The sequence below is a fragment of the Cervus canadensis genome, chromosome 6 (assembly GCF_019320065.1).
Source record: "Cervus canadensis isolate Bull #8, Minnesota chromosome 6, ASM1932006v1, whole genome shotgun sequence".
Classification (NCBI taxonomy): Eukaryota; Metazoa; Chordata; class Mammalia; order Artiodactyla; family Cervidae; genus Cervus; species Cervus canadensis.
The window spans coordinates 71568844-71596498 of NC_057391.1; the positions used below are offsets into that span (position 1 = coordinate 71568844).

Genomic DNA, 27655 nt, shown 5'->3' on the forward strand with positions numbered 1-27655 from the left:
CAAAAAAATTTGCTTGAGAGGTCACTTTGGTCCCTGTAGGATCTTGTCTCCTGACATTTTCTTGTGCTGTTATCTCTTACCGTAAAAATTGAAATTATTCTAATACTCTTATGGGAACCAAATTAAAAGTGATTCATGTCTTTTTTTTCCCCCTCAGAATAGAAATGCTTTTTTAAATATAAAATTCATTTTCTTTATAAAAATTCAACCTATACCGAAGTACATAAAAAACAAAAATGAAAGTAATTTTGACTCCCACTCCTTAGAGATAATCACTGTTAACAGTCAATTCCTTGTTTAAAATGAGAGAGGGCAACATTTGGTCATACTGTGCTGCTGTGTGTACCCACCCTGGCTAGGGACAGCCGTGATGATTCATGGGCTCATGAACTCATGCTCTCTGTTCACTATTCTGATTGGTGAGAATTGGGGAGGTAGAGAAAAAGGGAAAGTTTTGCATTAGAGTGATTTAAAATTCTATGATTAAGTAACAGACATGAGAGTTTAAATATAACAGGGCTGCTATTTTGGGTTTGTCCTTATGAAGTACTTACTGTAGCTTGGCAGGCTAGTTCTCACACTTTTAATGTTAATGTTGGTGTCAAGCCTTTGATGGGTTGATTTATACTGGCCAAACTCACTAAAGCAAAACCAAACCCTCACATTTGTAAAGAGTTTCATAATTTATAGTTGGGGAGGAGTAGATATACTTATCTAAGACCACTGCCAAGTTATCACTGTGCTGATATGAGGTGAGAGGTCCCTCTGGATCTGTATCCAGAGGTAACATGCCAAACATCAAGGAAAGGAAATTAGAGGAAAGAAGATTAACGACTGTGGGTTTCAGATGTGGCCTAGAAGGAGACAGTACATATTTAAGTTAGATTTCTAAGTATAATCATATTGTGGCACATATAAGAAGTCTTAAGAGTACAGAATCACTTATTTCTTAGCCTGGTATTTTCAAGTAGAGTAAGCTGTGAAGTAGTTGATATTCTGAAAACAAATTGCTGAAATAGTACATAGAAGTTAAATTACAACATTGGTTGAGAGTGTTGAGGACATGAGTTTTTTTTTTTTCTTTTTCTGTGATTTGAATTTAAAATCACTTTCAAAATAAAATTAGAAAATTAAAAGAATTAAATATCCAACCAGATTTTCTGTTGTTTGAGATGTGATCATTTTTAGAGATAATTGAAGAGCTCCACCCTCACTTTAAATCTTTTGTATTAGAGGAGGGCTTCCTTTGATGGGCAGTGGGAATCAGCAGATGGAAGAGGAAATGGGGAGGGCAGGGTATTCTACCTGCAGTGTGGGGTTTTAGAAGAATGGGATGATTCTGGGAGGCTTAGAATGTCCAAAGGGACACTTCATTTAATAGTCATTTGCCAGGAAGAGTGTTTTCTGGCTGAAAACACTGAAACTTAGGGCTCTGAATCAAAAGAGTCAGAGTTTGAGTCCCATCTTATAAGATGAGCACTTGAGCATCAACTACTGAATCTGTTTCTTCATTCACAAAATGAGGATGGTAAAAATACCTACCTCAGGGTTGTTGTAAAAATCAGTTGTATAATGTATGGAAAATCACATTGTAATTTTTGACTATTATATAAAAGTAGCCATCATTGAAATAATGCAAAAAGTTGATAAGCAAAATAAAACTTGCCTTCTTCAACACTTATTCATTCAAAAACTGATCAAATACCAACTAAATGTCAGGCAACTGTTAGAGGCTTGGGACACAGAGATGACTAAGACAGTGCCCTGATCTCAGGGAGCTTACAGTGAAGCAGGGGAACCACATCATAATAATCCCTGCTGTTGAGTGTGGTGATAGAGCATCCCAGTTTGGATGATACATTATTTGTATGAAAGCAAAAAGGTGTTTGCTGTGTTAGTTTGGGATGAGGGGAAATATTAAATAGAGTTAAGATTTAAAAATGGAGTTAAGCTTCTTAGAATAAACATACTTTTTTTTTTTTTAATTTTTTCAAAATTCTGGAGGCCAGGTACTTTTTGTTGTTGTTTTTAATGATTTATTTATTTTTGGCCGTGTTGGGTCTTCATTGCTGCACAGGCTTTTTTCTAGTTGTGGCAAGCAGAGGCTACTGTCTAGTAGTGGTGCACGGGCTTCTCATTGGGTGGTTTCTCATGTTGTGGAGCACAGGCTCTAGGACACGTGGGCTCAGTAGTTGCAGCTCCTGGGCTCTGAAGCACGGGCTCAATAGTTGTGGCACATGGTCTTAGTTGCTCTGCAGCATGTGGGATCTTCCCAGATCAGGGACTGAACCAGTCTCCTGCACTGGCAGGCAGATTCTTTACTACTGAGCCACCAGGGAAGCCCCTGAATATACTTTTTATGATACTCTTTTTTATTGGTTTCAAGGTGTGTGAAGTTTTCAGGATTTTGGTTAAAATTAAAAATTTAACACTTGGAGCTACACAATTGAAAACAATACAATTAAAAATATATGTGGACTTGCTGAAAAAGGAAGCTGGATAGTCCCTCCCATCATCTTAGAGCTGCCTCACCAGTTTTCATTCAGCAACATTTACTGAGTACACACTGTGCTGCAGAGAATCGAACAAGCTAAAGTCCTGGCCTTCAAGTTGCTCAGAGTCTAGCTGGGAGACCAACATATGGATAGTTGTGGTAACTTATTCTTATTTAGCAGTTGCTCCATGACACACCTCCTTACAGTAACCCTAAACCCTAGGGAAGATTGTGTGTTAGTTGTTCAGTTGTGTCCAATTCTTCGTAACCCCATGGACTGTGGCCCTCCTTGTGCCTTTGTCCATGGAATTCTCCAGCCAAGAATACTGGAGTGGGTTGTCATTCCCTTCTCCAGGGGATCTTCCCGACCTAGGGATCAAACGCAGGTCTCCTGCATTGCAGGCAGATTCTTTACTCCCAGAGCCACCAGGGAAGCCCCAGGGAGGATTATCATCCCCGTTCTCAGATGAGAGAATTGAGGCACAGATGTAACCTGCTCGAGTTCATACATCTACTAAGTGACAGAGCCAGAATTTGAATCCAGGCAGTCTGGTTAGTCTGTGCATTAACGTCTGCTTTATGTTGCTGTTCTGATGATTTAAAAAATAGCATAGTTAATGCAAAATAAAGAAATAATACACAGTAATATCAAAACCTAAAACACCGGGAGAGGGAGGTCTTACAGAGGACTTTCTGGAGAAGGTGATTAACTGATTCTTAAGAGATATGTGGTGGGTTCAGACAGTTAGCTGAAAACAGACAGCTAAAAACCAGTTAGCATGAATAAAAATGGAGGTAAGAAATACATGAAGTATATGGAGTTGGAGGATAGGGGAGGTGGCAAGCAGTTTGATGCTGCTTGTCTGAAGTTTGAAGCAGTAAGTAACCACATAGGAGACTAGATGGGTGGACAGGAAGGGCTTTTGTATGCTTTCCTTAAGGAGTTTGCATTTCAGTCTGAGGGTATGTGAAAGGACTCAGAGAAGCAGAATGACAAGGTCTGATTTTTGTTCTTTATGATCATCTGAGGGTGAACGATAGATTTGAGGAACCAGTTAAGGAGCCTATTGTAATAATTTAGGACAGGAAAGGTAAGGATGGAATAGAGGGGCAAATTTGAGAAATATTTAGTGAGAAAATTGGTAAAACTTAGTAAACTGAGGCAGAAGTCCTAGGTGACTCACAAGTATCTGGATGGTTAGTGCATGATGGAAGCGGGGGAAGAGCAGTTTTAGGTGGGTCTCAGACAAAATCACAGAGTGAGCATGTTGAAGAATAGGGTTCCACAAAATGAACCCTAAGAATATGAATGCCACGTGCAAAAAGGGACTTCCTGGTGAAGCTGCCTTTTGCTGAGATAAGCCTGCTGTTCACCCAGTGCCCTCTGGTGGTCAGAAGATGCCATGTTGCCTTCTCAGGATGAACAGATCAAAATGTAGACTGAATTAAATGCTTTTCCTTTTCCCCTCCTGGAGAGAGAAAATATTTCAGAAGTCACTGTTTCCTTTGCATTCTGTGTGAATAAATTCATTTCCTAGACCTAGTACCTTGCCTACAGTAACACCTCAGTTATTCAGAAGTTATTTGGTTGACAACCTCAGCAAAGAGTAAGGCAGTTTGTTGCCTATCAAAAATTAAGATAGGTTAAACAAAGTGCATGAATTAAAACCTTATCATACTCATAGAACACTTCCCTAGTCCTCACAGAAAATTAAATTATTTATGTAGACTCAGTTTCAATGAGTTTTTGTTGAATTTCATAACCCATAACAGAAGTGCTGGGCTACAGGAGATCAGCAGACCTTTTAGAGGTGACAGCAGTTGGCCTGGACAAGTAAGGAGACAGAAAAATACTAACCACCCACAAACTACACTCTCCAAAAGTATAATAGCCTCAGGCCGTTTTGTGTAGGTGCAAACAAACCTTGCAAATTTGAACAGTTCCTATTTTTCAGAAAAACAAAACTGATGCAGAGGAGCTAGTAGACAGCCAGATGTTGCTGTATGTGGGGGGCAGCTGTTAGAATTTTAGGAGGAGCCCCAGACCAGAATTAAAGAGGCCAAGGTCCTATCCTGTCATCTACAAAAATTAGATATGACTTTGAGTATATGACTTAATATCTCAGGGCCTCAGTTCATTTTCTCATCTATAAAGCAGCAGGTTGAACTTGATCACTTGGTAAAATTCTGTGAATTTTGTTCACAAGGATGACATTAATGTTTAAGAAAAATTCTATTGCTCTTGGATTAGAAAGACAGTTTTCATCTCTAGTTTATATACGAGTTCCATGAGGAGTATGGTTATCTCTATTTTATAGTTGAGAAAGCAGGCTCAGAGAGGTGAAAATTTGTAGTTGGGTAAGTAGGAGAGCTGGTATTCAAATCTATCAATGTCTGCTCCCTGGGTTCTTATTTAATATTTTCATTTAACAAGCATGCATTAAGTACCAACTCCATGGGAATTGTGCTAGGCACAGGGAACACAAAGGCCATTAAGCTTGTCCCCGTCCTAGAGAGCTGAGTGTAGTAGGCATTGCTGTATAGTCCCTCTGTTAGTGCTAAAGGTGCAAGTATTAATACTACTACAGAACGGTTGGTGCTAGTGGTAAGGAACCTGCCTACTAATGCAGGAGACTTAAGAGACATGGGTTTGATTTCTGGGTGAGGAAGATCCATTGGAGCCGGGCACGGCAACCCACTCCAGTGTTCTTGCCTAGAGAATCCCATGGACAGAGGAGCCTGGTGGACTACAGTCCATAGGGTCACACAGAGTCAATCACAACTGAATTGACTTAGCATGGCATGCTCTGCACAGCACAGCACAGTTAGGACGAATTAATACACAGCCTCATTGGGGTTCTTAAAAGACTTTATGGTGTGAGGACAGAATGGAGCCACCATTTATAGCTTTGTTTCTATGGGAATATGTTTTAAGTTCCAAATAAAAGTTTTGGAACATAACCCAGTATAATTTCAGAACTTCCTGTACTAACTACTGAATTTGCAGTCTAATAATCAGTCAGGATGCCTATTCTAAAAAGTGAATAAAATACTCTAAACTTTATCATGACTGTCCAATTTCAGTACCTTGAATAAAAATCTGTTCTCTTTAGGAAACAAACCTGTATAACCAGTTCTTCCTGGAAATCTCAAGGAAAAAACCAAAAGAATTTTACTTAGGTTAAATTTAGAGATTGGAGCACTGTATACCCTGGAAAACGGTATTCTAGGAAGAATTTTGCCAAGGTGACCTTATTTTTATAGGCAGCAAAGTCATTAAGGCTATGATCTCAGGCTCAAGAGTCATATTGCTTGTGTTCTAATCTCACCAAGTTCTCTATGGTCCTAGGAAGGTTATAGAACATTGTGTTCTGTTTTATCTGAAAATGGGTCTTAGAACATACTTTGTAGGATTGTTATGAGGATTAAATGATCAAATGATATACATATTTACATGCACATATACATGTTTTATATATAATACTATATATCTTACTATTGACATGCCAGGCTCCAGTTTAAGCAGATGTTACACACACACACATCTGCTTGATAGTAAGGCCAGTGAAACAAATTTATCTTCCCTCCCATTACATTTTCAAGCTTTTATTTTTGCTGATGTGTACCTCTCCCCAGTTGTTTTACGTACACACCAATGCAGATATCTGAAATGTCTTTCCCCTTGCTTTCTACTTTTCTTTCTTATCCTCATTTATGGAGACTTTAGTCAAATCCTTCCTAAAAGCCACTGTTCTAGTACAATTCATGCTTTTCTCTTACTGAACTTTATTGAATATAATTTAGTATTTAATTTTTCTCAAATTGTTTCCTGGTTTAAAATGTAATCCCTCAGGGAATTCCCTGGTGGTCTTCTAGTGATTAGGACCCAGCACATTCACTGCCGGGGCACGGGTTCAATCTGTGGTCGAGGAACTAAGATCCCACAAGCTGCACCACTCAGCAAAATAAAAAAATAAAATGTAATCCCTCATATGGAATTAGCTCTACCATATCCCATCCTTCTCTACCCTCCACCTCAGTGCTTTATGCTGTGTTAGGAACATGGTGGGTGTTTAATACATTCTGATATTCTGGTTTATAAGCAGAAGAGAATCCTTTCACTATATTTCAGGCTTCTTAAGAATCTAGTCTATAGCCCTCAAGTTAAGTCCATAGACATACATTTATCATATAAGACATAGAAATAGATATGAGGAAATGAACGTATGTACTTACAATTACCTTTGAGACCCAGAGGTAATTGTTAGTAGTTCAGAGATTCGGATGCTGAACTGTAAACTCAACTGCGTGTGTGTGCTCAGTCGTGTCTGACTCTTTGTGACCCTGTGGACTGTAGCCCTCCCAGGCTCCTCTGTCCATGGGATTTTTCCAGGCAAGAAGACTGGAGTGGGTTGTCATTTCCTTTTCCAGGGATCTTCCCAACCCAGGGATTGAACTCAGCTCTCCTGCATTGGCAGGAAGATTCTTTACTACTGAGCCACCTGGGAAGCCCTGAGCTATGCAAATGGTTCTCAGAGGAGTGTTCTTAGTAATGCAAGTCAGTGACACAGATTAGAGGGTGGTTATTCGCCTTATGGAAGGAGTCACTCCAAAATTCCTTTAAGTTACTTTTTCATTTACTTTATAGGCTTATTTATAGACCCTTACCTTATCATTTGACTAAAGCTATGGCAGTACTCTTGCCTGGAAAATCCCATGGACAGAGGAGCCTGGTAGGCTGCAGTCCATGGGGTCGGACATGACTGAGCAACTTCCCTTTCACTTTTCACTTTCATGCATTGGAGAAGGAAATGGCAACCCACTCCAGTGTTCTTGCCTGGAGAATCCCAGGGAGGGGGGAGCCTGGTGGGCTTCTGTCTATGGGGTCGCATAGAGTCAGACACGACTGAAGCGACTTAGCAGCAGCAGGGCAACAGAAAACATCCAGCAAAAATGTTTTTTTCCATTTAAGAGCTTTAGCAATGAAGGAAAAGTATTTCTGAAACCTTACTATGTCAGTGAGAAATTTACTGAAAGAGCTTAAAGTATAATTTAGGGAACACATCTACTGAATAAGACTAGATGCACATATACAGACACAACCACATTATAGATGGAGTTCAGATATTGTATAGTTTCTTGTGCAAGGATCTTAATAAATCTCGTGTTGAGGACTCATGCCCAATCCTTGCTGACTGTTCTTTGCAGAAGGGCACGCTGCAAGGAGTATGTAGTAACAAGACTGTTTAGTGGTTAGTACCATCTGGATGGTCAGGAATACCAGTTCCTACTTTATCACAGTTAGCCCTCCTTGATACATTGTTTTAACAGCGCTACATCACTGTCCTAGGAAATATGCCTGTTGGACCAGATTATATCTCTAAACTCTAAAAGCCTCTGAGTATCTAAATTACTGAATATTCTTAATGTGCTTGGTAGCTGGTTTTGAATTTGAGAAAGCTGGTTAAACTTTTTCAAACTAAAATTTTAAAAATCCAGTGCATCACCTAACTCCTTACTGCTCTAGAGAACTACATCCACACTGGGTTTCCTTTTAGCCTTGGGAGAACCCTCGGCTTTGGATCAACTTTGGTTTCTGCTCTCAACCCCAGCCCTTGACGTGTAGCTGTACAAACTTGCTCTACCAGTGATGCGGCTAGTAATATACAAACAAAAGCAATCACAGAATGTCATTATAAAAACAAGACTTGAAATCTAAACATTTGTTAAAAACAGGTAACAAGCTTTACTGTAACAAAGTTCACTGTGTTTTTGGGGTAGCATTATTAAAGATATAAAAAAAAAAAAAGCAAACTTCTTTTGGAATTTGAGTGAAACTTGTTTTTTCCTTCCCCCACCCCCGCCGCATGTCCAAGTGAAACTATTGTTTAATAAAAGTGAGTGAAAATAAAGATTTTAATGCAAAATTATTCTCAAGACATAACAAGCTAAAAGTCTCACAGGAATTTAGATCTTTCACCTCCTGCCTTTCTGTTTGTTTTTGTTTTGGTGTCATTAAGCCGCCTTAAAGCTTTTCTGAATGAGGCGTAACAAGAAGAGAGTTGTTCATGCTAATGTGTGAATGATTGCTATTAAAGGTTACTCTCCCTAAAATCAGCTTTACTCAGAACTTGGTTGTAATGTTGTGGAAACTACAGTTTTAGATCAGCCTAAGAGCTGTAGTGTTAGCATTAATTTATGAGGGGAAAATAGAAATACAGAGATGTGGTGGTGGGATTCATACTCAGGTCTGTTGGACCCTGAGCCCTTGTTCTGTCCATCGCGGCACATTGCCTTCGTGCATAGTAGGTGAGTATGTGTTGAGTGAAGTAACTCATCTAGAAAAATAAGTTGCCCTCAGTGATGTATCTTTGAGATTATAGGATACCTATGTTGTTGCTGATTCTCAGTACTTTATACAGTGCCTGGTACACCAAAATACTCAACAGATTTTTTAGTTAATGTGTGTTAAAAATGCTCTTGATTCTTTTACTTGTCTTAGTGTTTTGTTTGACACAGAATGTATGTTCAATAATTTAAGTGAATTATAACTGTAGCTACAGATGCGCCTATCATATTGGTCTATGTGGCTGCATTCATTTTGGTTGCTGACCATAAAACTGCTTTTCCTTTAGATTAGAAAGGTCTTTGGAGCTTTTAGGCTCTTAATGTCATTATTTCAATCATAAGACATTTAAACCTGAAACTTTTAACAGATAAACTGCTGGCTTTCATACAGATGGGCTCTTATTTGGAAGGAAATTTTAAGACTGTCTAGTCAGACTTCCCTCCTGTGCTTAAGGAAGCATCACCACCATCACAACTGCCACTATTACTTCCATTAGTTATCACATGCCAAGCACTAAACATTTCACACATGGCTCCTGTGAAGTCTCATGTTGATACGATTTTTGAGGTGTAATTATCCCCACTTTGACAGTTCAGAAAATTTGGGGTCAATGAGGACAAACAGGTTATCTAAGGTGGCAAAGCTAAGTTGGAACTCAGGCCTATCTGACCCAAAGCCTGTGCCCTTTTCACTGTACTGTCCTCAACAAAGTTTCTTCCCTGCTTCTAGATGGGACAGTCATTATCCTCTAGATGAGTTTGTTTCATTTTTTAACAACTCTTATTATTAGAAGAAAATTTGAGATAATATCTATCCTTCTACCTCTTTATTCATTAAAGGTCTCTCTGAATCCTGTAGAACAGTGGTGTCCCCAGTCTTTTTGGCACCAGGGACCGGTTTCGTGGAAGGCAAGTTTTCCAAGGTCTGGGGCCAGGGGGGTAGTTTTGAGATGAGTCAAGTGCATTACATTTATTATGCACTTTATTATTATGCACTTCATCAGCTCCACCTCACATCATTAAGCATTAGATCCTGGAGGTTGGGGACCCTTGCTGTAAAATGTCTACAGATCTAGAAATCTCATCCTACATAAAATGGGCTTGAGGTCAATACTTGTGTGTGAATGTGTGTTTTAACTCTTTAAATAAGGTTTTGTTGCTGTTGTTTTATGTTCTTGTAATTTTTATATAACTTCATAGCTTGTGGTTATTTACTTGACTTTCCATCCTGAAAACTTTTCTCATTTTCTTTTATAGCCTTCATTCATAAATATAATTTTCATAAAGGCCACATGACAGTGAATTTTAGGAAGTGGATTTACCTTGGTTTACTTACAACTCCCTTATTACCAGGCATTTTGAGTTATAAATAACACATTGATAAATATCTGAGCATACGTTGCATTTTGTATATATTTACATACTGAACATGACTCAATTCTGGTATAGATACCTAAGTTACACAAGGTTGAAATATTATACCTACTTGTAATACTACATGATCTGGCTTCTAGAAGAGGCCCAGACGTTTCAATTTAAAGATGGCAGTAGGTCTCATAAGCCATTTTCATTTCACCAGGGGCACATCCCTACTGTGTAACTCTGATTTCAGGCAGGAAAAAAACAAGCAGGGTGATCTTTAGGCAGTGGGGGACAGGGGTATGTGACCCACATGTGATTTGTGACAGATAAAAAGCAAGTAGAAGTAAGCAAATTTAGATAATTTCTAATTATCACTGCAGAGATTAAAAGGTTTGGAGACATGGATGTTTTATTTTTCTGAACAGCTTGTTCAGTTGTTCTTTTTATGTTCAGTCAAATTGCGTAGGAACTTGTTTTCAAGTAGAAGATAGATTCTGAAGTTTTATTTATACAGGTTAAAAATTAAGGCTAAAATTGGCTCTTCCTTTAGCTTTGTAATATAATTGGACTTACAGTGCTCCTCTCTTTATTCAGCATCAGCTCTGTACCTTAAAAATATTTATATGTTGATAAGTGAAGAAAACTAGTTGCAGAAAGGTATATACAGTACAATATCATTTAGGTTAAAAAAAAAAAAACCCGAAGTAAAACTATTTGTATGGTATGTAGTGGGTACTCAATAGCTGTTGACTCTGTATGCATACATATAAACAGATCTGAAGATAAATAATTGGAGAGGTTATCTCTGGAAAGAGGTATGTGACCTAAGGTGCGTTTTTATTCTATGTACTTTTATGTTTTAATTCTTTTCAATAACCATGTGTTACTTTTGTATATCTTTTTTTAATGATTGAAAAATGAAGAAAAATTTACAATCTAAGGACAGATACCTCCTTCCCAAATAGGTCCCCTGTTTCTTTATACAGAATTATTCCTTCTCCAATAAATTAAGAGACAGGCATTGACCAAACCTATTTGCTTGGTGCCATTTGCATGTAATCTAATAAGCTTTAGCGAGTAGAATTTTTCTAAGGAAACTTTCAAACATACAAAAATAGAAATAAATCTACCTCCTAGCTTCGATAGTTATCACCACAGGACCAGTCTTATATCATTTATAGCCCCATACCCACCCACTAGATTATTTTCAAGCATATCCTAGATGTATCATTTCATCAGTAAACACAGCAGTATGTGTATCTAAAAGATAGGATGCTTTTAACACAACCAAAATACCTGTATCACACTTAAGGATGAGCAATAATTCCTTTATATCAATCACCTGAAGAGTTTTTAATATTCTGCAATTGAATTACTATCTTTAAATTCAAATTGCTATTTTATTTGTTTTCACTGTTTATATTCTTCAAGTACTTTAAAACTAGTGTCTTTTTTCCTTTCAAATTTAGTTTGAAATTGCATGTTTCCTCCTTGAGTTGTAAGGAAACCAAAATGATGGGTTTTGCTTTTGATACCTTTGCTTGTATTTTGTATTTCTTAAAATAAAAATGAGAAGCTTGAATAAATGGCTGGGTATCTTCACCTTTAAGTTTTAAAAATGATTCAGGTATATATTAATTGAGTTTTACTACATTAGAATGGACAGCTTTTTTTTTTTTAAGTGCTTTTCTGATTTCTTGTCTGACTTTAATGTTTTTGTTTTACATAGGTCTCTACTAGAAGATGGCAAAGCCCAGCCACAGCAGCTATGTCCTTCAGCAGCTAAACAACCAAAGGGAATGGGGTTTTCTTTGTGACTGTTGTATTGCAATTGATGACATTTACTTTCAAGCACACAAAGCAGTTCTAGCTGCTTGTAGCTCCTATTTTAGAATGTTTTTCATGAACCATCAACATAGTACTGCACAACTGAATCTCAGCAACATGAAAATTAGTGCTGAGTGTTTTGATCTCATCTTGCAGTTCATGTATTTAGGAAAAATTATGACAGCTCCTTCCAGTTTTGAACAGTTTAAAGTGGCAATGAACTACCTACAGCTGTACAATGTTCCTGACTGCTTAGAAGACATACAGGATGCAGACTGTTCTAGTTCAAAATGTTCATCTTCTGCTTCTAGCAAACAGAACAGCAAAATGATATTTGGGGTGAGAATGTATGAAGACACTGTGGCTAGAAATGGCAGTGAAGCTAATAGGTGGTGTGCAGAGCCAAGTTCAACAGTGAATACACCACATAATAGAGAGCCTGATGAAGAGTCGTTGCAATTAGGTAATTTTCCTGAGCCATTATTTGATGTATGTAAAAAGAGTTCTGTGTCCAAATTATCTACTCCAAAAGAACGTGTATCACGACGCTTTGGACGGAGTTTTACCTGTGATAGTTGTGGATTTGGCTTTAGCTGTGAAAAATTATTAGATGAGCATGTACTAACCTGTACTAACAGACATTCATACCAAAACACAAGATCCTATCATAGATTAGTGGATATTAGAGATGGAAAAGACAGTAATATCAAAGCTGAATTTAGTGAAAAGGATTCTTCTAAAACCTTTTCTGCACAGACAGACAAATACAGAGGAGACACAAGCCAGGCTGCTGATGATTCAGCTTCAACCACTGGAAGCAGAAAAAGTAGCACAGTGGAGTCTGAACTAGCCAGTGAAGAAAAGAGCAGAGCCGCTGAGAGGAAAAGAATCATCATTAAGATGGAACCAGAGGATATTCCTACAGATGAACTGAAAGACTTTAACATTATTAAAGTTACTGATAAAGACTGTAATGAGTCCACTGACAATGATGAGTTAGAAGACGAAGCTGAAGAGCCATTTTATAGATACTACGTTGAAGAAGATGTCAGTATTAAAAAAAGTGGGAGGAAAACTCTAAAACCTCGGATGTCAATAAATGCTGATGAAAGAGGTGGTTTAGAAAACATGAGGCCACCGAACAACAACAGTCCTGTACAAGAAGACACTGAAAATGCTTCTTGTGAGCTGTGTGGGCTCACAATAACTGAGGAGGACCTGTCATCTCATTACTTAGCCAAACACATCGAAAATATCTGCGCATGTGGCAAATGTGGACAAATACTTGTGAAGGGTAGACAGCTTCAGGAGCATGCCCAGAGATGTGGAGAGCCCCAAGATCTGACCATGAATGGGTTAGGAAATGCCGAGGAGAAGATGGACATGGAAGAGAATCCTGATGAACAGTCAGAAATAAGGGATATGTTTGTTGAAATGTTGGATGACTTTAGAGACAATCATTTCCAGATAAACAGTATCCAAAAAAAGCAGTTATTTAAACATTCTGCCTGTCCTTTTCGATGTCCTAATTGTGGCCAGCGATTTGAAACTGAAAATCTAGTGGTTGAACATATGTCTAGCTGCCTAGACCAAGAAATGTTTAAGAGTGCCATCATGGAAGAGAATGAAAGAGATCACAGACGAAAGCATTTTTGTAACCTGTGTGGGAAAGGATTTTATCAGCGGTGTCACTTAAGAGAACACTATACTGTTCATACCAAGGAAAAACAGTTTGTTTGTCAGACATGTGGGAAGCAATTTTTAAGAGAACGTCAGTTGCGTCTGCACAATGACATGCACAAAGGCATGGCCAGGTATGTCTGTTCCATTTGTGATCAAGGCAACTTCAGAAAACATGACCATGTACGGCATATGATTTCTCATTTATCTGCTGGTGAGACTATATGCCAGGTCTGCTTTCAGATATTTCCAAATAATGAACAGTTGGAACAGCACATGGATATTCATCTGTATACATGTGGAATATGTGGAGCAAAATTTAACTTGAGGAAAGATATGAGATCACATTATAATGCCAAGCATTTGAAAAGAACATAAGGATTTTCTACTGTATAATGTTTAGCTGATAGGAGACAAAACACCAAAGCAAAGGATATGACCTGTTTAGAAAATGATTTTATAAGATGACTTGCTGAAAAAAATTTTCAAGGCCCTTTTACCTTTAATATTTTTGTTTAGGATCTTAAGTATCTACATTTTAGGTGTTATTAAATGTTTATCATTTTTGTTATTTCTTAATAGAATTCTTTGTTTTTAGTTTGTTTTAGCTATGATTAAAATTACTTTTAAATGTAGATTACAAGTGGTTGTTACCCCTTCAGTGACTATTGAAGCTTAGGTTGTTTTTTTTTTAATCAATAATGTGATGATGTCACAATTTTTATTTTTTATTTTGTTTTTTAAGGCTACCTTGTGAAATTTTAAACCCAATATCATTGGCCATTCCTGTTTAAATTAAAAAAAAATTTTTTTTAAGTAGTTATTTAAAACTATCCCATTTACTTTAGCTTTTTTTTTTTTTGTAAGTTGAACAATGATTTAGCCACTGTTTATTTCCCTGTCTTACCAGTGAAATTCATATTCTTAAATTGAAAACTTAGTAGGCAGGTTAGGTGCGCTGAATCTAACCTTGAAGGTTGACATGGGCTCAAACTTGGCCTAAAAAGATTGATGGACCTAAGGAAATTCCTATAAATGAATATTTCCTATAATTGATAAAATATTATCATTTAATAATCACATTTAAAACTTATATTAAGTGTAAAAACCCAATGACTTTACTCCACTTGACAAATTAGTGGGGACAAGTCATTTTGTTTTGTGATATTAAATTTAACTATGATAGTTAATTAAAAAAGCATATCTTGTATTCATTTAAAATAATTTAAAATATTTTGATTTCTAAAGTGTGTTAGTTTATCAATTATTTTTGTTTATAAATAGACTTTAATAGCTTTCTAGGAAGATGACATCTAAAGGAAAATGACTTTTCACCTTTAAAATGACATACTTTTGGAACTTACTTTGAGATTTGAGAAAGCTGCCATGTATATTGATAAATCTAATAAAATAAAGAAATCAATCACAAATCTGGTTGTTCTATAAAAGTAGAGTGTGCAAAAAAACATGTCTTGTGTTTTATACTAAGATTTGGAGAAAGTGTGTTATGGAAAATTAGTTTATCAACATGCTTTTTTTTTTCTGTAAAGGACTATAAAATTTGAGGACTATAAAATAATAACAGAATATATAAATGGAGACAGTTTATCATTTTTTAGATAAAGTAGTATTACTGTTAGTTGTTGCTGACACGAGGTCTACATGAATTACATGTGAATTAAAACTGGCCCACAAATCAACACATCTGTTGGATAGAATGCGTTTTAATGTAAATTACTTGCATAGTAATACCCGTCTCATAATGAAAGGGATTTTAAATAACTCCTATATTTAAAAGTATAATTTTGTGATTATGAACAGTAATTTAACAGTATTGTTCTTTTTGTTTACATCACATTTTAAAGATATGCAAGTCATATTTTTGTATACAATTTGCATAAAAGAACAAGTTTGCCAAGAGAACTGAGAGACATATTGACTAGCATAGATTTAGTTGAAAGAGAAGACCAGAGTGTGTGCTCAGAGATTTGTGAGGACATGTTGAGGTGTTAAGTAAGAACTGAAATAGTACAGGAGCCATACAGTATTAGAACAAAATAATGGGAAGTAGAGATAGGGGAAATACACAAAAAAGACAAATGAGAAATCAGGATTTTTTTTAAAAAAGCCATATAGCAGAAAAAGCAAGAAAAATGATTCATCTTAGTTCTTGGATACAATAGTTTATCAAGTTATTAAATCTGAAATGCAACTTAAAATGAAAAATGTATATACATTACTGATAGAAACCTGATAAAAGTTCTGTAACAAACCCAGAGACCATCAGAGAATAGAGAGAAGCTCTCAAACCAAATTTCCAAAGTATATAGCATCTTAGTAGACATCACTTTCTTTGGACGCACTTTTTCCATGACCCTCTTCAAAGCCTCTATTGCAATGGCTTTCCCACCATTAAAGAACAAGTTTGTTGCTTAGTCCCTAGGTTGTGTTCGACTCCTTTTGCGACCCCATGGACTGTAGCCGGCCAGGTTCCTATGTCCATGGGATTTTCCAGGCAAGAATACCAGAGTGGGTTGCCATTTCCTTTTCCAGGGGATCTTCCTGACCCAGGGATTGAACCCATGGCTCTTGCATTGGCAGGTGAATTCTTTACCACTGAGCCACCTGGGAAGCCTTTAAAGAACAGAAGCCTTTCTAAATACTACCACTCTGTAAAAAATGATTTCTAACCCATTGGGAAAGGGGTTTAGTTTTAGACACATACTAACAGCCAATTAGCAAGCAAATATATAAACATTAAACATAATCTCTAATTTTACATAACTGAGATGTTTATAGTTTCACAAAGCCACACCGCAGGATGTGTTTTCCCCGTGTGTTACACAGGACACACGTCTTTTGTTTTGCAGCTAGCTACAGCAGTACAAGTTTCTTTGAGTATATGTATAATTTTCCTCATTAAGAAAGAGTTCATTTAATGACTACATGCCTCCTTTTAAAACTAGGGGGAGTGAAAACTATCCAACACCTCTCTAGCCCAGTTTTCTCTCACTTCTTCCCTCTCACGGAGTGGAGCTACAGAGCTGTGCCTACTTAATACCGCTTCTTGCCCTCCAGTGCTATGAAGACAGTGAATCAAGGTTGTGGATGTTGCCTCCTCCTACTGTCTTTGTCATTTACATGATTAGGCTCCAAATGTGCAAATGAAGGGGAAATCTAGATAGGTATATGTGGAATCTTGTTTTTTCTTACAAATACGGTCTTTCTTAAAGGGCCTTTTGTTCTCCAGCAAAAATCTTGGGGGAATGGATTCAGTACTTAGCAAGCTTGCCACCAATTCCAGTGCAGCTCAGATGTTTATAATTTTTAGTAAACAGGACTAAGAATCTCAGAGATTAGTGGATTAGGACTCAGAAATTTGTCTTAATCCTGTATTTTTAAAGTAAGAATATTCAGAGAAATGACTTACATGAGTAAAATGGCTAATGTTTAAAGTTTGGGTATAAACAAAAAGAAGCACTCCAAGGGCTAGATACAAAAATTAAATAATTAAAATAAGGACAGAGTTTTCTAGAGTAGTCAGCACCAATTAAAAGGAAAAATAATAGACTAAGTAAAAATCACAAGTATTGTAGTTAACAAAAATATGAGACAGGTGGAAACATTGAGTTAAAACAAATGAGGTGAGTAAATATAGAATTTGATAGGCTAAAATAATCTGATTAATTCCATTAGAGCTACAGAATGCCTAATGAAACAGCTTTTATGAACATGCCAAACATAAACATGTGAGATAATATTCCAATGTTTATAAAAAGTGGGAAGAGAAGCTGGTGGTGGTTTGTAACTTTCTCTGGTTAAATAATACATGTTCCTATATATCACTAGTTAAAAAGAACTGTATTTAATAGATCTGTGGAAAATTCCCCAAAGAACCAGAGTTAACAGTAAGTTAAACATAAAACTTGTTAACAAAATGCTAAATTAGTATCAACCAGAAGAGAAAAACCTGAACATGTATATGCATACATAGTTGAGAATAAAGCAGTTTGGTATATTTAATTCTAAATGGGTTTTATGAGTTACACATTTTTTTTTCGCCATTAATCTACTTTGATTAGCTCCTCATCATTCATCACCACCCCAACCTCCTTTGTGACATTTGCTTCTCGGTGATAGAAGTGCTCTGAAGGCTTTGACAATGCCTAAGATTCCAGGGTACCAAAAGGCTCTGTGGGAACATACCTTTGTGGAATGTCTCCTATCTCCTGATACCTGAGGTGCAGTAAACAAAGTGATAGAATGAATGCCAGGGAACTGGCAAGTAAAGTTAGATTTGGTGTTAAGAACTTGTGTCCCAGATTTGGAAATCTATGAACTATCCATCCCAGGGCTCTCAGTAATCCCATCATCCATTTCATTAACACTCTTTTACTCTGCTAAACACTTGATAGAGATGTAATTTTAATGAATCCTCATGGCCTTATGAGGTAAGTATTCTATCAATAACTTTCCAGATGGGGGACTGAGGTTCAGTGAGACTGAATCTTTTTCCTAAGATCATACAGAAACTAAATACTAGCACTGAAACTTGAAACTAGACCTATTTGATTCCTACATTCCTGTACTTAACCATTAAGCAACATACTTTACCAACCAAGAACTACAAAGAAAAGCCTTTTCAGTTCAGGGAACACGTATGACAAAGCTCCTATGAGATTCTTTGCTCCTTGTTCATCATCTGTCATCTACTGTGCCTGGTAAGATAGTTGGTAATAGTGGTACCTAAATGAACATGTTGAATAATGTGAAAATATATCAGTCAGAAGCAAAACATTTTTATTTGATAATTCAGAATGATGTTTTAGAAATATTAAATACTCTATGTTTTAATTTTCCTTTATATTTCTACCTCTGTGATGTTTTGCCTCTGTTTTCCCTATTCCTGATTGATATGTTTTAACCTCTCTGACCAGCCACCATTTCCTTTTATTGGTTATATGATAAATCATTTGAAAATCTCCATTGTGCCCCCCTCAAATCAGGACCCCAGAATGTTTTCCTCTTTTTGCCTTAGCAGGTGATGTGGATAAGAAATTCTTCATTTATTTGGCTAAAGACAAAATCCCTAATTATCATTTTGTAAGGATTCAAGTTTACAGAGCAATCTAAGTCTGTCTAAAAATAAGTTATTCTAGCTATTTATAATTCAATTTACCAAAAATATCTATGTATTTCTAATGTAAACTTACAATCTTACTTGTAAAAGAAATGAAAGATAATTTCAGGAAACAACAATTGTATATCCACCCTAACCTAGCAGCAAACTTTTAGGAAATGGAATAGTCTACTGGTTTAAGTGAAACAACATCCCTCCCCATCTAATCAGATTTTAATTTCATGCATCTACTGCCTGATTTCTAAAACCTATGCAATAGGTTTTCTGTTCCTTAACAAAGCCTACTACTTCAATGATCTCTCTACCATCTGCCAAATGCTATTTTCTTAAACAGTGAGACTAGAAGAAGGAGAAGGTGAAGATTCCGTACAAAAGATCTAACAGTCTTTTAGGTGGCCCGCTCTCATTGCCTTCTATCAAACTCAAGGACATACTCCATGGTAACATAGGGATTGTTGCTGTTTAGTCCCTAGGTCATGACTCTTAGTCATGACTAAGAGTCACTTTAGTCACTTTAGTCACTTTAGTCCCTAAGTGACCCCATGGACTAGCCCTCGCGGCTCCTCTGTCCATGGGATTTCCCAGGCAAGAATACTGGAGTGGGTTGCCATTTCCTTCTCCAGGGGATCTTCCTGAACCAGGGATTGAGCCTGTGTCTCTTGCATTGGCAGGCGGATTCTTTACTACTGAGCCACCAGGAAAGCCCCAACATATGGGTCAAGTCTAGACCAAGTGAAATTTAGCTACTTATAAATTTATATGCTGGCAAAAGGTGAAAGTGCAAGGATTTAGAATGTTTGTCTCTAAATACTGGTAAATATAAACTAAATGACAATAGCAGCTTATAAATTTATGCTAATTTTAAACCAGTTTAATAGCATTTACATATTTATATGCATATGCTTAGTAAACTTAGCATTAAGAAGTTAAATCCATTTAAGTTGCTCCCTTACTATATTTAGGGGAACCAAATCACTAAGGTCCATTATTAGTGACAAAATTTTTCATCCTTTCTGTCAAATTCCACCACAGACCACTAGTGGGCAGGAAGCCATTTATATATTTTTTTTATCATCTTACTTGCAAGAAAAAGATTGTATGAAGATTATAATTCAGTATTTGCCTCTGAATTAAATGTATCAATGTACTAATCACCACTGTAATAAGTAAAAACAGGAAACTCTAGGGCTGAAGGATGACAAAAATGTAAAAAACATGACTTCATGAGTCAGGAATAGTAATAATTTTATGTGCGAACATTTGAATAACTTTGTACTTACCTATCTGAGAAAAGAATCGGTAGACATTTCATGAAATCCCAGTTAAGCTTTGTTTTGAAAGTTACTACGTTGTTTTTATTCTACTTAAACCAATTGCTTATAGCAGAATCAGCAGAACTCATTTTTAGATGACAGAAATATAAACGTCTTGATTATGAAAGTCACTGTTTCTTTCAAATGCTTATGTGTTCCTTGATGTGGAAAAAATAAAAAGAATTTCTTTTATTACAAAATTAGGGCAAATCATTGCTGCAAAAAATAAAATTCTACCCAGAATCATCGGGGCAGGTTAGGAGCGCTATGAACTTAGGAATTTGAAGGAACACTCCTTTTTGTGTGTGGGTGTACTTTATTTCCATTTGCAGAGTGTAAAACAATATTTGAAGAGAACAATGTTAGCCTGATGGCTGAAGGCACTCATAAAAAGAACATGAACTTGTTAGATATATGTTTCATTCAGAGATTTGCTATTAACAAGTACATTGTAAAATTATTTTATTTGAAGGAAAATACTTTTTAACTGCTTCCTTCCTCCCTACTTTACCTGACTGTCCTCCTCTTGTTTCATATTTATGAGTCCTACCCATTCTATGCTAGCCCTTGTAAGAAAAAGTTGCCCCAATGCTGAAAAATTATATTGGTGAAAAGAATACCTTATATTTAAAGGGCACAGTGAATTATATTGGGGAAGAAATTAAGTTTTAGGATCTGTGCTTTTGTTCCCATTTTTGGTTCAATTAACTGTGTGCTGGCCTGGTGCCAAAAGTCATGAAATTCTGACCTAACTAAGATTTATGTTGTATCTTGTAGAGCAGTCAACTTGTAATATTATTTTTCTTGAGTTTTGTCTTTTTCTGTGTGGCAGTGGTCAAATAGGGCCTTCTAAACCTCTGGAGAAGTGAGATCTGAATTTGGAGAGGACATGGGGAAGAATCAATCAACAGATAATCTTTAAGTCCAGACCCAGGAATATCAGATCTGAAGTGACACCATCTTTTCTGTCTTCTGACAAACCTCATCAACCCCAAAAGTTCCAGTTGCAAGGATCCAAGAAAACTCAGTAAAGATCACTTTGGAATCACTTTTTTGTGACAAAATCGATTCACAGTGACTCTATTATTTGTGAAAAATCTGCTAAAGAAAACAACAACATCAGTGATTAAAGCTACACTGAAATGAAACTTTATATGCTAATTATCTTCAAGAGTCCCTCCTAAAATAAAAGGGCTTGTTAGGCTACTAGAAATACATTATAAAGTAAGATAATCACCTACCTGTGTAAACACATATAATTCTAAACTTAAATGGAATTAAAGTTTATATATCATGAAATGTAGTTAGTTTCAAAAATTACATCCCAAATCTGTAGTTTAGGTTATAAATAAAAAGATGTGGGTACAAAGAAGAAGACGTGTAAGACCAATATTTTAACAAGAAAATCTAGTTATTGCTTACTGTAATGTGACATTTGCCTTTTTTTTTTCACTGTATATACCAGTCACAAATCTTGATTATTAATATTAATGAGGCTCCCTTTTAAGTCTGTTGCTTTAAGAAAAAACAGAAGTGGTATTACTTCCACAGTGGTATATATTCACAGATCACAGACAACCAAGAAGAATGTATCAAGTCACATTTTCTTTTCAACTTAGCAATGTAACCTAATAGGCAGAATAAGCTTCTGTTAAACCTTTATTCTTGGTATTAATACATAATACCATGCTTCTCAGTTTTCAAATTTCAAGACAAAATTCAACTAAGTATTGAATGAAACAACTGTTAACATGTTTAAAAAAAGCTTTCATGGGAAAAAGAAATGTTTGATGATATTTTAACCTGATGATAGATATACATACATTTATCAACCATACTAATCTGACAGCCATATTATTTGCATATTGTGAATATATTTGTAGTTTTGGTTAACTGTGTAGTCAACTCAATATCATCATCATAATCATTATTGTTTCATCTGCAATATCAAGATGTATATATTCAGAAATGGTTATTTTGTTTTTATGCCCATGCCATCAAATGTTTTAATAGGGAGTTGCACAAAGAGATCTAACTTAAGAGCATACTTAAGAGCAGATGCAGAATTTAAGTCATTTAACATCTCTAGATATAAAGCAGGATAATAACATGAATATTCTCATAATTAGACTAACAAAAAATCAGAAAAAGTTAATTAAAATGTGATACTGGGTACAGGGGTGAGAAGGGAGATAAGAAATCCACTAAAGATTTCAAATTCATAAGAATTCATCTGCTTTAAGAGAAATAAAACAAATAAACTTAGAGAAGTGTTACAGTCTAAAAAACAAAAACTATAGCCAGTTTCTTCTAGAAATATGAACAAGCATATAGAACTGCAGACTTCCAACAAGTAAACAGAAAACAGTAAAGATAAAAGAATACTATCAATAATTCAAGATAGTAGTGCCAGATCAATGTAGTAGAAACTCAACAATTTTTGATTACTGGTGGAATTAGATTTACAAGAGAAACATGGCTTAAATTTTGACTGTACTAAACTACAAATGTAATAAATCATAATAATTATAAATGATATAAATGCATTCTATAATGTGACTACTTTCTGTATATTAGTATAAAATGGAGTATTGGGTTACATAGAGAATTTTTGTTATACTTTTTAATCCATGCTTTATCTAATAAAATTTCCTCCTCTATGTTCAGAATTTAAAATGTCTTTATATTACTTTTTTTATACTGTACTTTTCTAACCTTGCTCTTTTTAAAAAATTATTTGGCTGAAAAGTTATCTGTTCCTTTCATTCTATAATACCAGAATAATAAAGTATCTGATATAGCTAATTATAGTATTCCTGAGCACCTTAAGAAGTGCACAAAGAATTAACTAAAATTCTAATTTCCAAATCCTGGTTTCTTTCAATACAGAATGACTAGAAAAGTACTATCTCATGGCAGACAGATGGTAACAAATTAGGTTTCCTCATAATATAAAAATAGGTAATTATTTATAAAAATTCACTGACATAGTATTTAGTTCTTTTAGAGGCTTAATCTATTTCTCAAAATAACAATTTATTCAGAGAAATAGCTACCTTATCAATGTAGTTCATTTTGTTAAATTTCCGTTTGAGAGTTTAAAAAATTGTTTTTCTTTTTTCAAGTGATCAGCAATGAGTTTTCTCTTCATTTCAGGTAAGTTCTGAAAGATAAGTGCCATAATTTCACAGAAGTTAATAAGTATTAGCAATGATGGTGTATTGAATTTGATTCTCCATATATAAGACAACACCTTCACTTCTTTTGTGAAAGTTGCTCAGTTGAGTCTGACTGCGACCCGATGGACTATACATTCGCCTGCAATGCAGGAGACCTGGGTTCAATCCCTGGGTTAGGAAGATCGCCTGGAGAAGGGAAAGGCTATGCACTCTAGTATTCTGGCCTAGAGAATTCTATGGTCTGTATAGTCCATGGGGTCGCAAAGAGCCGGACACAACTGAGCAACTTTTACTTTTACTTCTTTTAAATTATTTCGGAGTATTCTACAAGAGGCTTGTCTTTGAGGTTAGCACTCTACAAAACTGAAGAAGGTACAGTTTGTCTGCTATTACACAGATTCACTTTTCTAGAAAAGTCTCTCTTCCAGGTTTGGGACCGTTAGCCTTCCATACAAGGCAAGGTAGTGTCCTATTCCAATTATTGTGTATCTACAATTCAAATAGAACTTTTAAAGACTGAGTGTTTTAAGATTCAAAGAAACAGATGGTGAAATTTTAGTAACAGGTGATTGGAGAAATGTTTTGGGACTGGGTACATCCTAAGAATTATAAAATGGCAGTATTCATAGAGATCTTAAATATAATAAGAAATTGAACTCCAGTTTGCTGATAGGTTCTCAAATTACAGGCTGCTACTGACTCCACTCCTCTCTTCAGGGCAACATTACCTCTTCAATCCACAATCTTTATGAAGCTTGTACCTGGGTAGGGAATGAGAGGGTTTCAGAATATCCGTAAATTTCTTTACTAGTAATTCTGGAAAAAATGTATTCTTGCTCAGGTAATCTCCTTAGGGTAGGCCTTACTACCACCAGCACACAGTTTTAGACCTCATCTCATTCATCTTTGTATCTCTAGGTACAAGTATTTTCAGATGTGAATTTGTTTCAATTTTTGGTCTCTGCAGTATTATTTAGTACAGAAATGTAAGAGGCAAGCAAAGAATCTTCCTGTTATACAGGGAAAAAGTGAAGTTACTATTTCCAGTTTTTAACATGTCTCAGATCACTTTTCATAAACACTGAGCAAGTGAATTACTACTGTGTTCCAAGTACTCTTCTGGGTTTGGGGAGTTCATCAGAGAAAATTTGACACACATATAGTTTTTGTTTCATCCAGACTGTGTAAAATCTCAGTCTTTGGATTTTAAAAATATTGTGAAACACCCTAGTATTTATAATCTGCCAAACAGATCTCACCTGTTGAAAATCAGTAGTAATTTCTATGTAAATAGTAGGATTTGTGAATTGTATTTCAGTTGAATGCTGATAGCCAAGCTTTAAAAATCATCTGTTAAAGAGAAAATTTAGAAAAATTACTGATAATCCCACCCTCTAGAGATAACCATTTTTGATGCAATTCTCATATATATGATTATCCTACATATAGGATAAGATGATACAAAATTGTTGTATCTAATTTTTCCACTTAATTATACCAAGAACATTTTCCTGTGTCATTAAAAATCCTGTAAACAATTTTTAATTCATGACTGTAGGTCAAATAATTATTTCTTATTGTCAGATATTTAAGCCATTTCCCCTTTATCACTGTTATCATAAATAATATACCTGCATGCTCCATTATCTCCCTAAGATAAATCCCACATAGTAATGCTAAATGAAGGGTACGGTCATATTTAAGGTAAAGAAAAAATATTGTCACATAGTCCTCCAGAAAGACTGTACTATTTTACATTCCCACCGGTAGGCAGGGCTTTACCTGTTTTGCCGCACCATTACTGAAGTTGATGAATATCATTTCATCTTAAGTTTGCTAAGTTTGATCATTTTTAATGTGCCACAAGTTTAAGGAATTATGAGCCACAATCATAAAATAGGAAAAAAATTTTTTTAATCAATACAAATGAGGAAAAATATTAAAAAAATCCAAGAAAGGTCAGTATATGATAGTGTTCCAGAACTGCAAAAATTTATTTCATATAAAATAAAAGTGCAAACACTGTGTCTTTTTGGGACAAGCTCAGGATGCCATTTAAAGTATGAAACTTATGAAACATCAATTTGCTGAGTGAAAAGTGAGAGCAGAAAAAATACAGCTAATGAAAATACAGACAAAATTGCTACTGTGGTTTCAGAAAGCTGTACTAAGGAATGTGGTAGTTAGATGGCAAAATGTAATAACTGTGCAGACAGATAGTTACTATACAAAAGAACCTCTCCCTTCTGAAGCTCTAATTTTGGTTTTTGTGTGTAAGAATTGGCATGTCTGCTTTTTCACAATCTTGCTTTGCTTAAGGTAAGTTTGTGAGGACTGAATACAACAGATCTGAAGAGTCAGTGTTTCTCACAGTTCTCTTTTGCTTTCAGTTGTAGTTGGGCCCTATCTCTAAATCACATATCATTAGTTTTATAAAAACTGTGTATTGCTCTCCAGCCCACTAACTCCCTGAACTCCCCTTTTTAACTGCACAAAAGACAAAAATTTCTAAGAATAAAATCAAGAAATCTGTACTTACCATTTAAGGCAACTTCAATAGAAATTTTTGGTTTGATCCTCGTATTCCTAATTTTTAAAAAAAGTTTTCCTAGTTAAAATTTTTTCCTTAACTTCTTTAATGGAAAAAGAGATGGCAACTGTGAAATGAGATTAACAAAGTAATAGCAAATGTACTTTTAAAAATTGGAAATTACATGCACAACTAGATAAAAGAAACTTAAACATCCATTGGTTAACTTTATAGGATTCTGTCAACGTTATTTTTTAAATTATAGATAACTTTTGTTTCTCTCAAAAACTTTTCTCCAGCACTGTCTCAAAGAACTTGGATATGAACCATACATTAACTTCCTTCAAAAGATGCTTCTCTCCGCGACCCCATAGCCTCTGGGAAAAGATCATGGCATATCCCGTCCACCTGAAAAGACTGTTTCTTATTTGTATCCCCCCTCATGTACTGACACCAACCTTCAACTTGTAGTTGCCCCCAGCACAGACTGCTCTCATCTTTGCCCATGCTACAACCCATGCAAAGAATGACAAAGGTCAGAGGCTGGCATGTCACCTCTTACAGGAAGCCCTCGGGAACATTAGTTTCCCCTACTGGATGCGCTGCCTCCTTTGTGTTCCCCATAGCACTTCTCTTGACCTATTTTTAGCTCTTTATTGAACTGTCAACCTCATAAAGACACACTATTGCACTCGTAGTCTTACTCTCACATCCTGGGACTTGGTAAAGCTGAATGAATGTCTCCAGCTTCCCCACAGAAGGTGAAGTGTTATCGCTTTTTTTTTTACTGTCTTCCTTCCGGAGCCCATTTATAGGCGCCTGCTTCTATCACCTATCCCATATTACTCTTAAACACGACAGAATGAATTGCGCTCCTTTCTATCTACCTCCTCTGAGAGTTCTCCCTCAACTGAGTTTACGCTCGCCTGGGTTAAGAGAATCGTGAGAGGCGTGAGACCGGGTTATTTTATACTTCAACGTGTGGGGTTTGACCACAGACGTCCCGGAGAACTCGAAGCGGCGGATAAAGCACTTGAAACGGAAAATAACAAAAGCAGTGGCGAGAGAACAGGGAGATGAAACTAGGAAGCTTAAAGTGGTAGGACAAGCAGGGGAAACGCAAAGTGAGGTCAAGAAAGGGGACGAGTTGCAACCACGCCCATGCCTCCCTCCCACACTGTAGGCCGCTGCGCGCAGGGAAAAATGGTCAGCCTCCCCGGTAGCTCTCCCGGTCTCCTGCTGCCCCCGCCCGCCAGATAAGATACCCAGAGCTCACACCAAGACGCTGCGAAGCACGCAAAATTAAATTACAGGACGCCGACTGCCCATCCTAGAAACTTCATTTCTCACTCCTCCACCCCACCCAGCTCCTCCTCCCGGGGCCGTAGCCGCCCTCACGCCCAGGCCACGCCAAGCCAACGCCCACAAGCGGGCAGAAGAAAAAAGCCAGCTCTGGCTCTAGTTCTTCGGTGCCACCAACTCAGAACGAATTGCCCCGCCCCAGCGAGCTAGGTTGGCCGAGACACTAGTAACTGATCGACACTTTAGGATTTAAGAACTGAGCGAACCGTCTAGATGGTTCCCTGCTCCCGGTTCTGCTTCCGCGACTCCTCCCAGCGCCACGCCCCAATCCTTTCTTCCCCGCCCTACTTGGGGGTCCGCGCTACTCATTGGCTGCGTGCCCTGCCAATCCAACTGACTTCGACGAATCCCGCCTCAGGGAAGGTGAAGATCGAGAAAAAGCGCGTACACCTGGCCTGAGGCGCGAGCCTAACGCCCCCA

The 27655-nt window shown here is 36.6% G+C and overlaps 1 protein-coding gene, 1 long non-coding RNA gene and 1 other non-coding gene across 10 annotated transcripts in view; 1 reads left to right on the forward strand and 2 right to left on the reverse strand.

Moving 5' to 3' along the window:
- Window positions 1–22894, forward strand: part of ZBTB1 (zinc finger and BTB domain containing 1) — a 27076-nt gene extending 4182 nt beyond the window's left edge. For 2 of the 5 annotated variants that reach the window (XM_043472270.1, XM_043472267.1), the window contains exon 2: window positions 11934–15141. In XM_043472270.1, coding sequence (XP_043328205.1) covers window positions 11948–14089 — 2142 coding nt within the window. In that variant the 5' untranslated portion in view covers window positions 11934–11947 and the 3' untranslated portion in view covers window positions 14090–15141. Of the gene's footprint in view, window positions 1–7384; window positions 8804–9682; window positions 9752–11933; window positions 15142–20996 lie in introns of those variants that run through there. The other 3 variants (XM_043472269.1, XM_043472271.1, XM_043472268.1) reach the window with 3 other exon arrangements.
- On the reverse strand, window positions 19122–27612 carry LOC122443752. Of its 4 annotated transcripts, none has more exons than XR_006270103.1 (5): window positions 27442–27612; window positions 25883–25929; window positions 24603–24693; window positions 23221–23327; window positions 19122–20322 (listed from the first exon to the last, which is right to left on the reverse strand). It is a non-coding gene; the product is annotated as an uncharacterized LOC122443752 (long non-coding RNA). The 4 variants fall into 4 exon arrangements; XR_006270104.1 differs by lacking the exon at window positions 27442–27612 and adding an exon at window positions 27150–27223; XR_006270102.1 differs by lacking the exon at window positions 27442–27612 and having other exon boundaries at window positions 25883–27269.
- Window positions 23287–23355, reverse strand: LOC122444477. Its single transcript, XR_006270304.1, has one exon. It is a non-coding gene; the product is annotated as a small nucleolar RNA SNORD2 (small nucleolar RNA).
- Window positions 27613–27655: the final 43 nt, after the last annotated feature.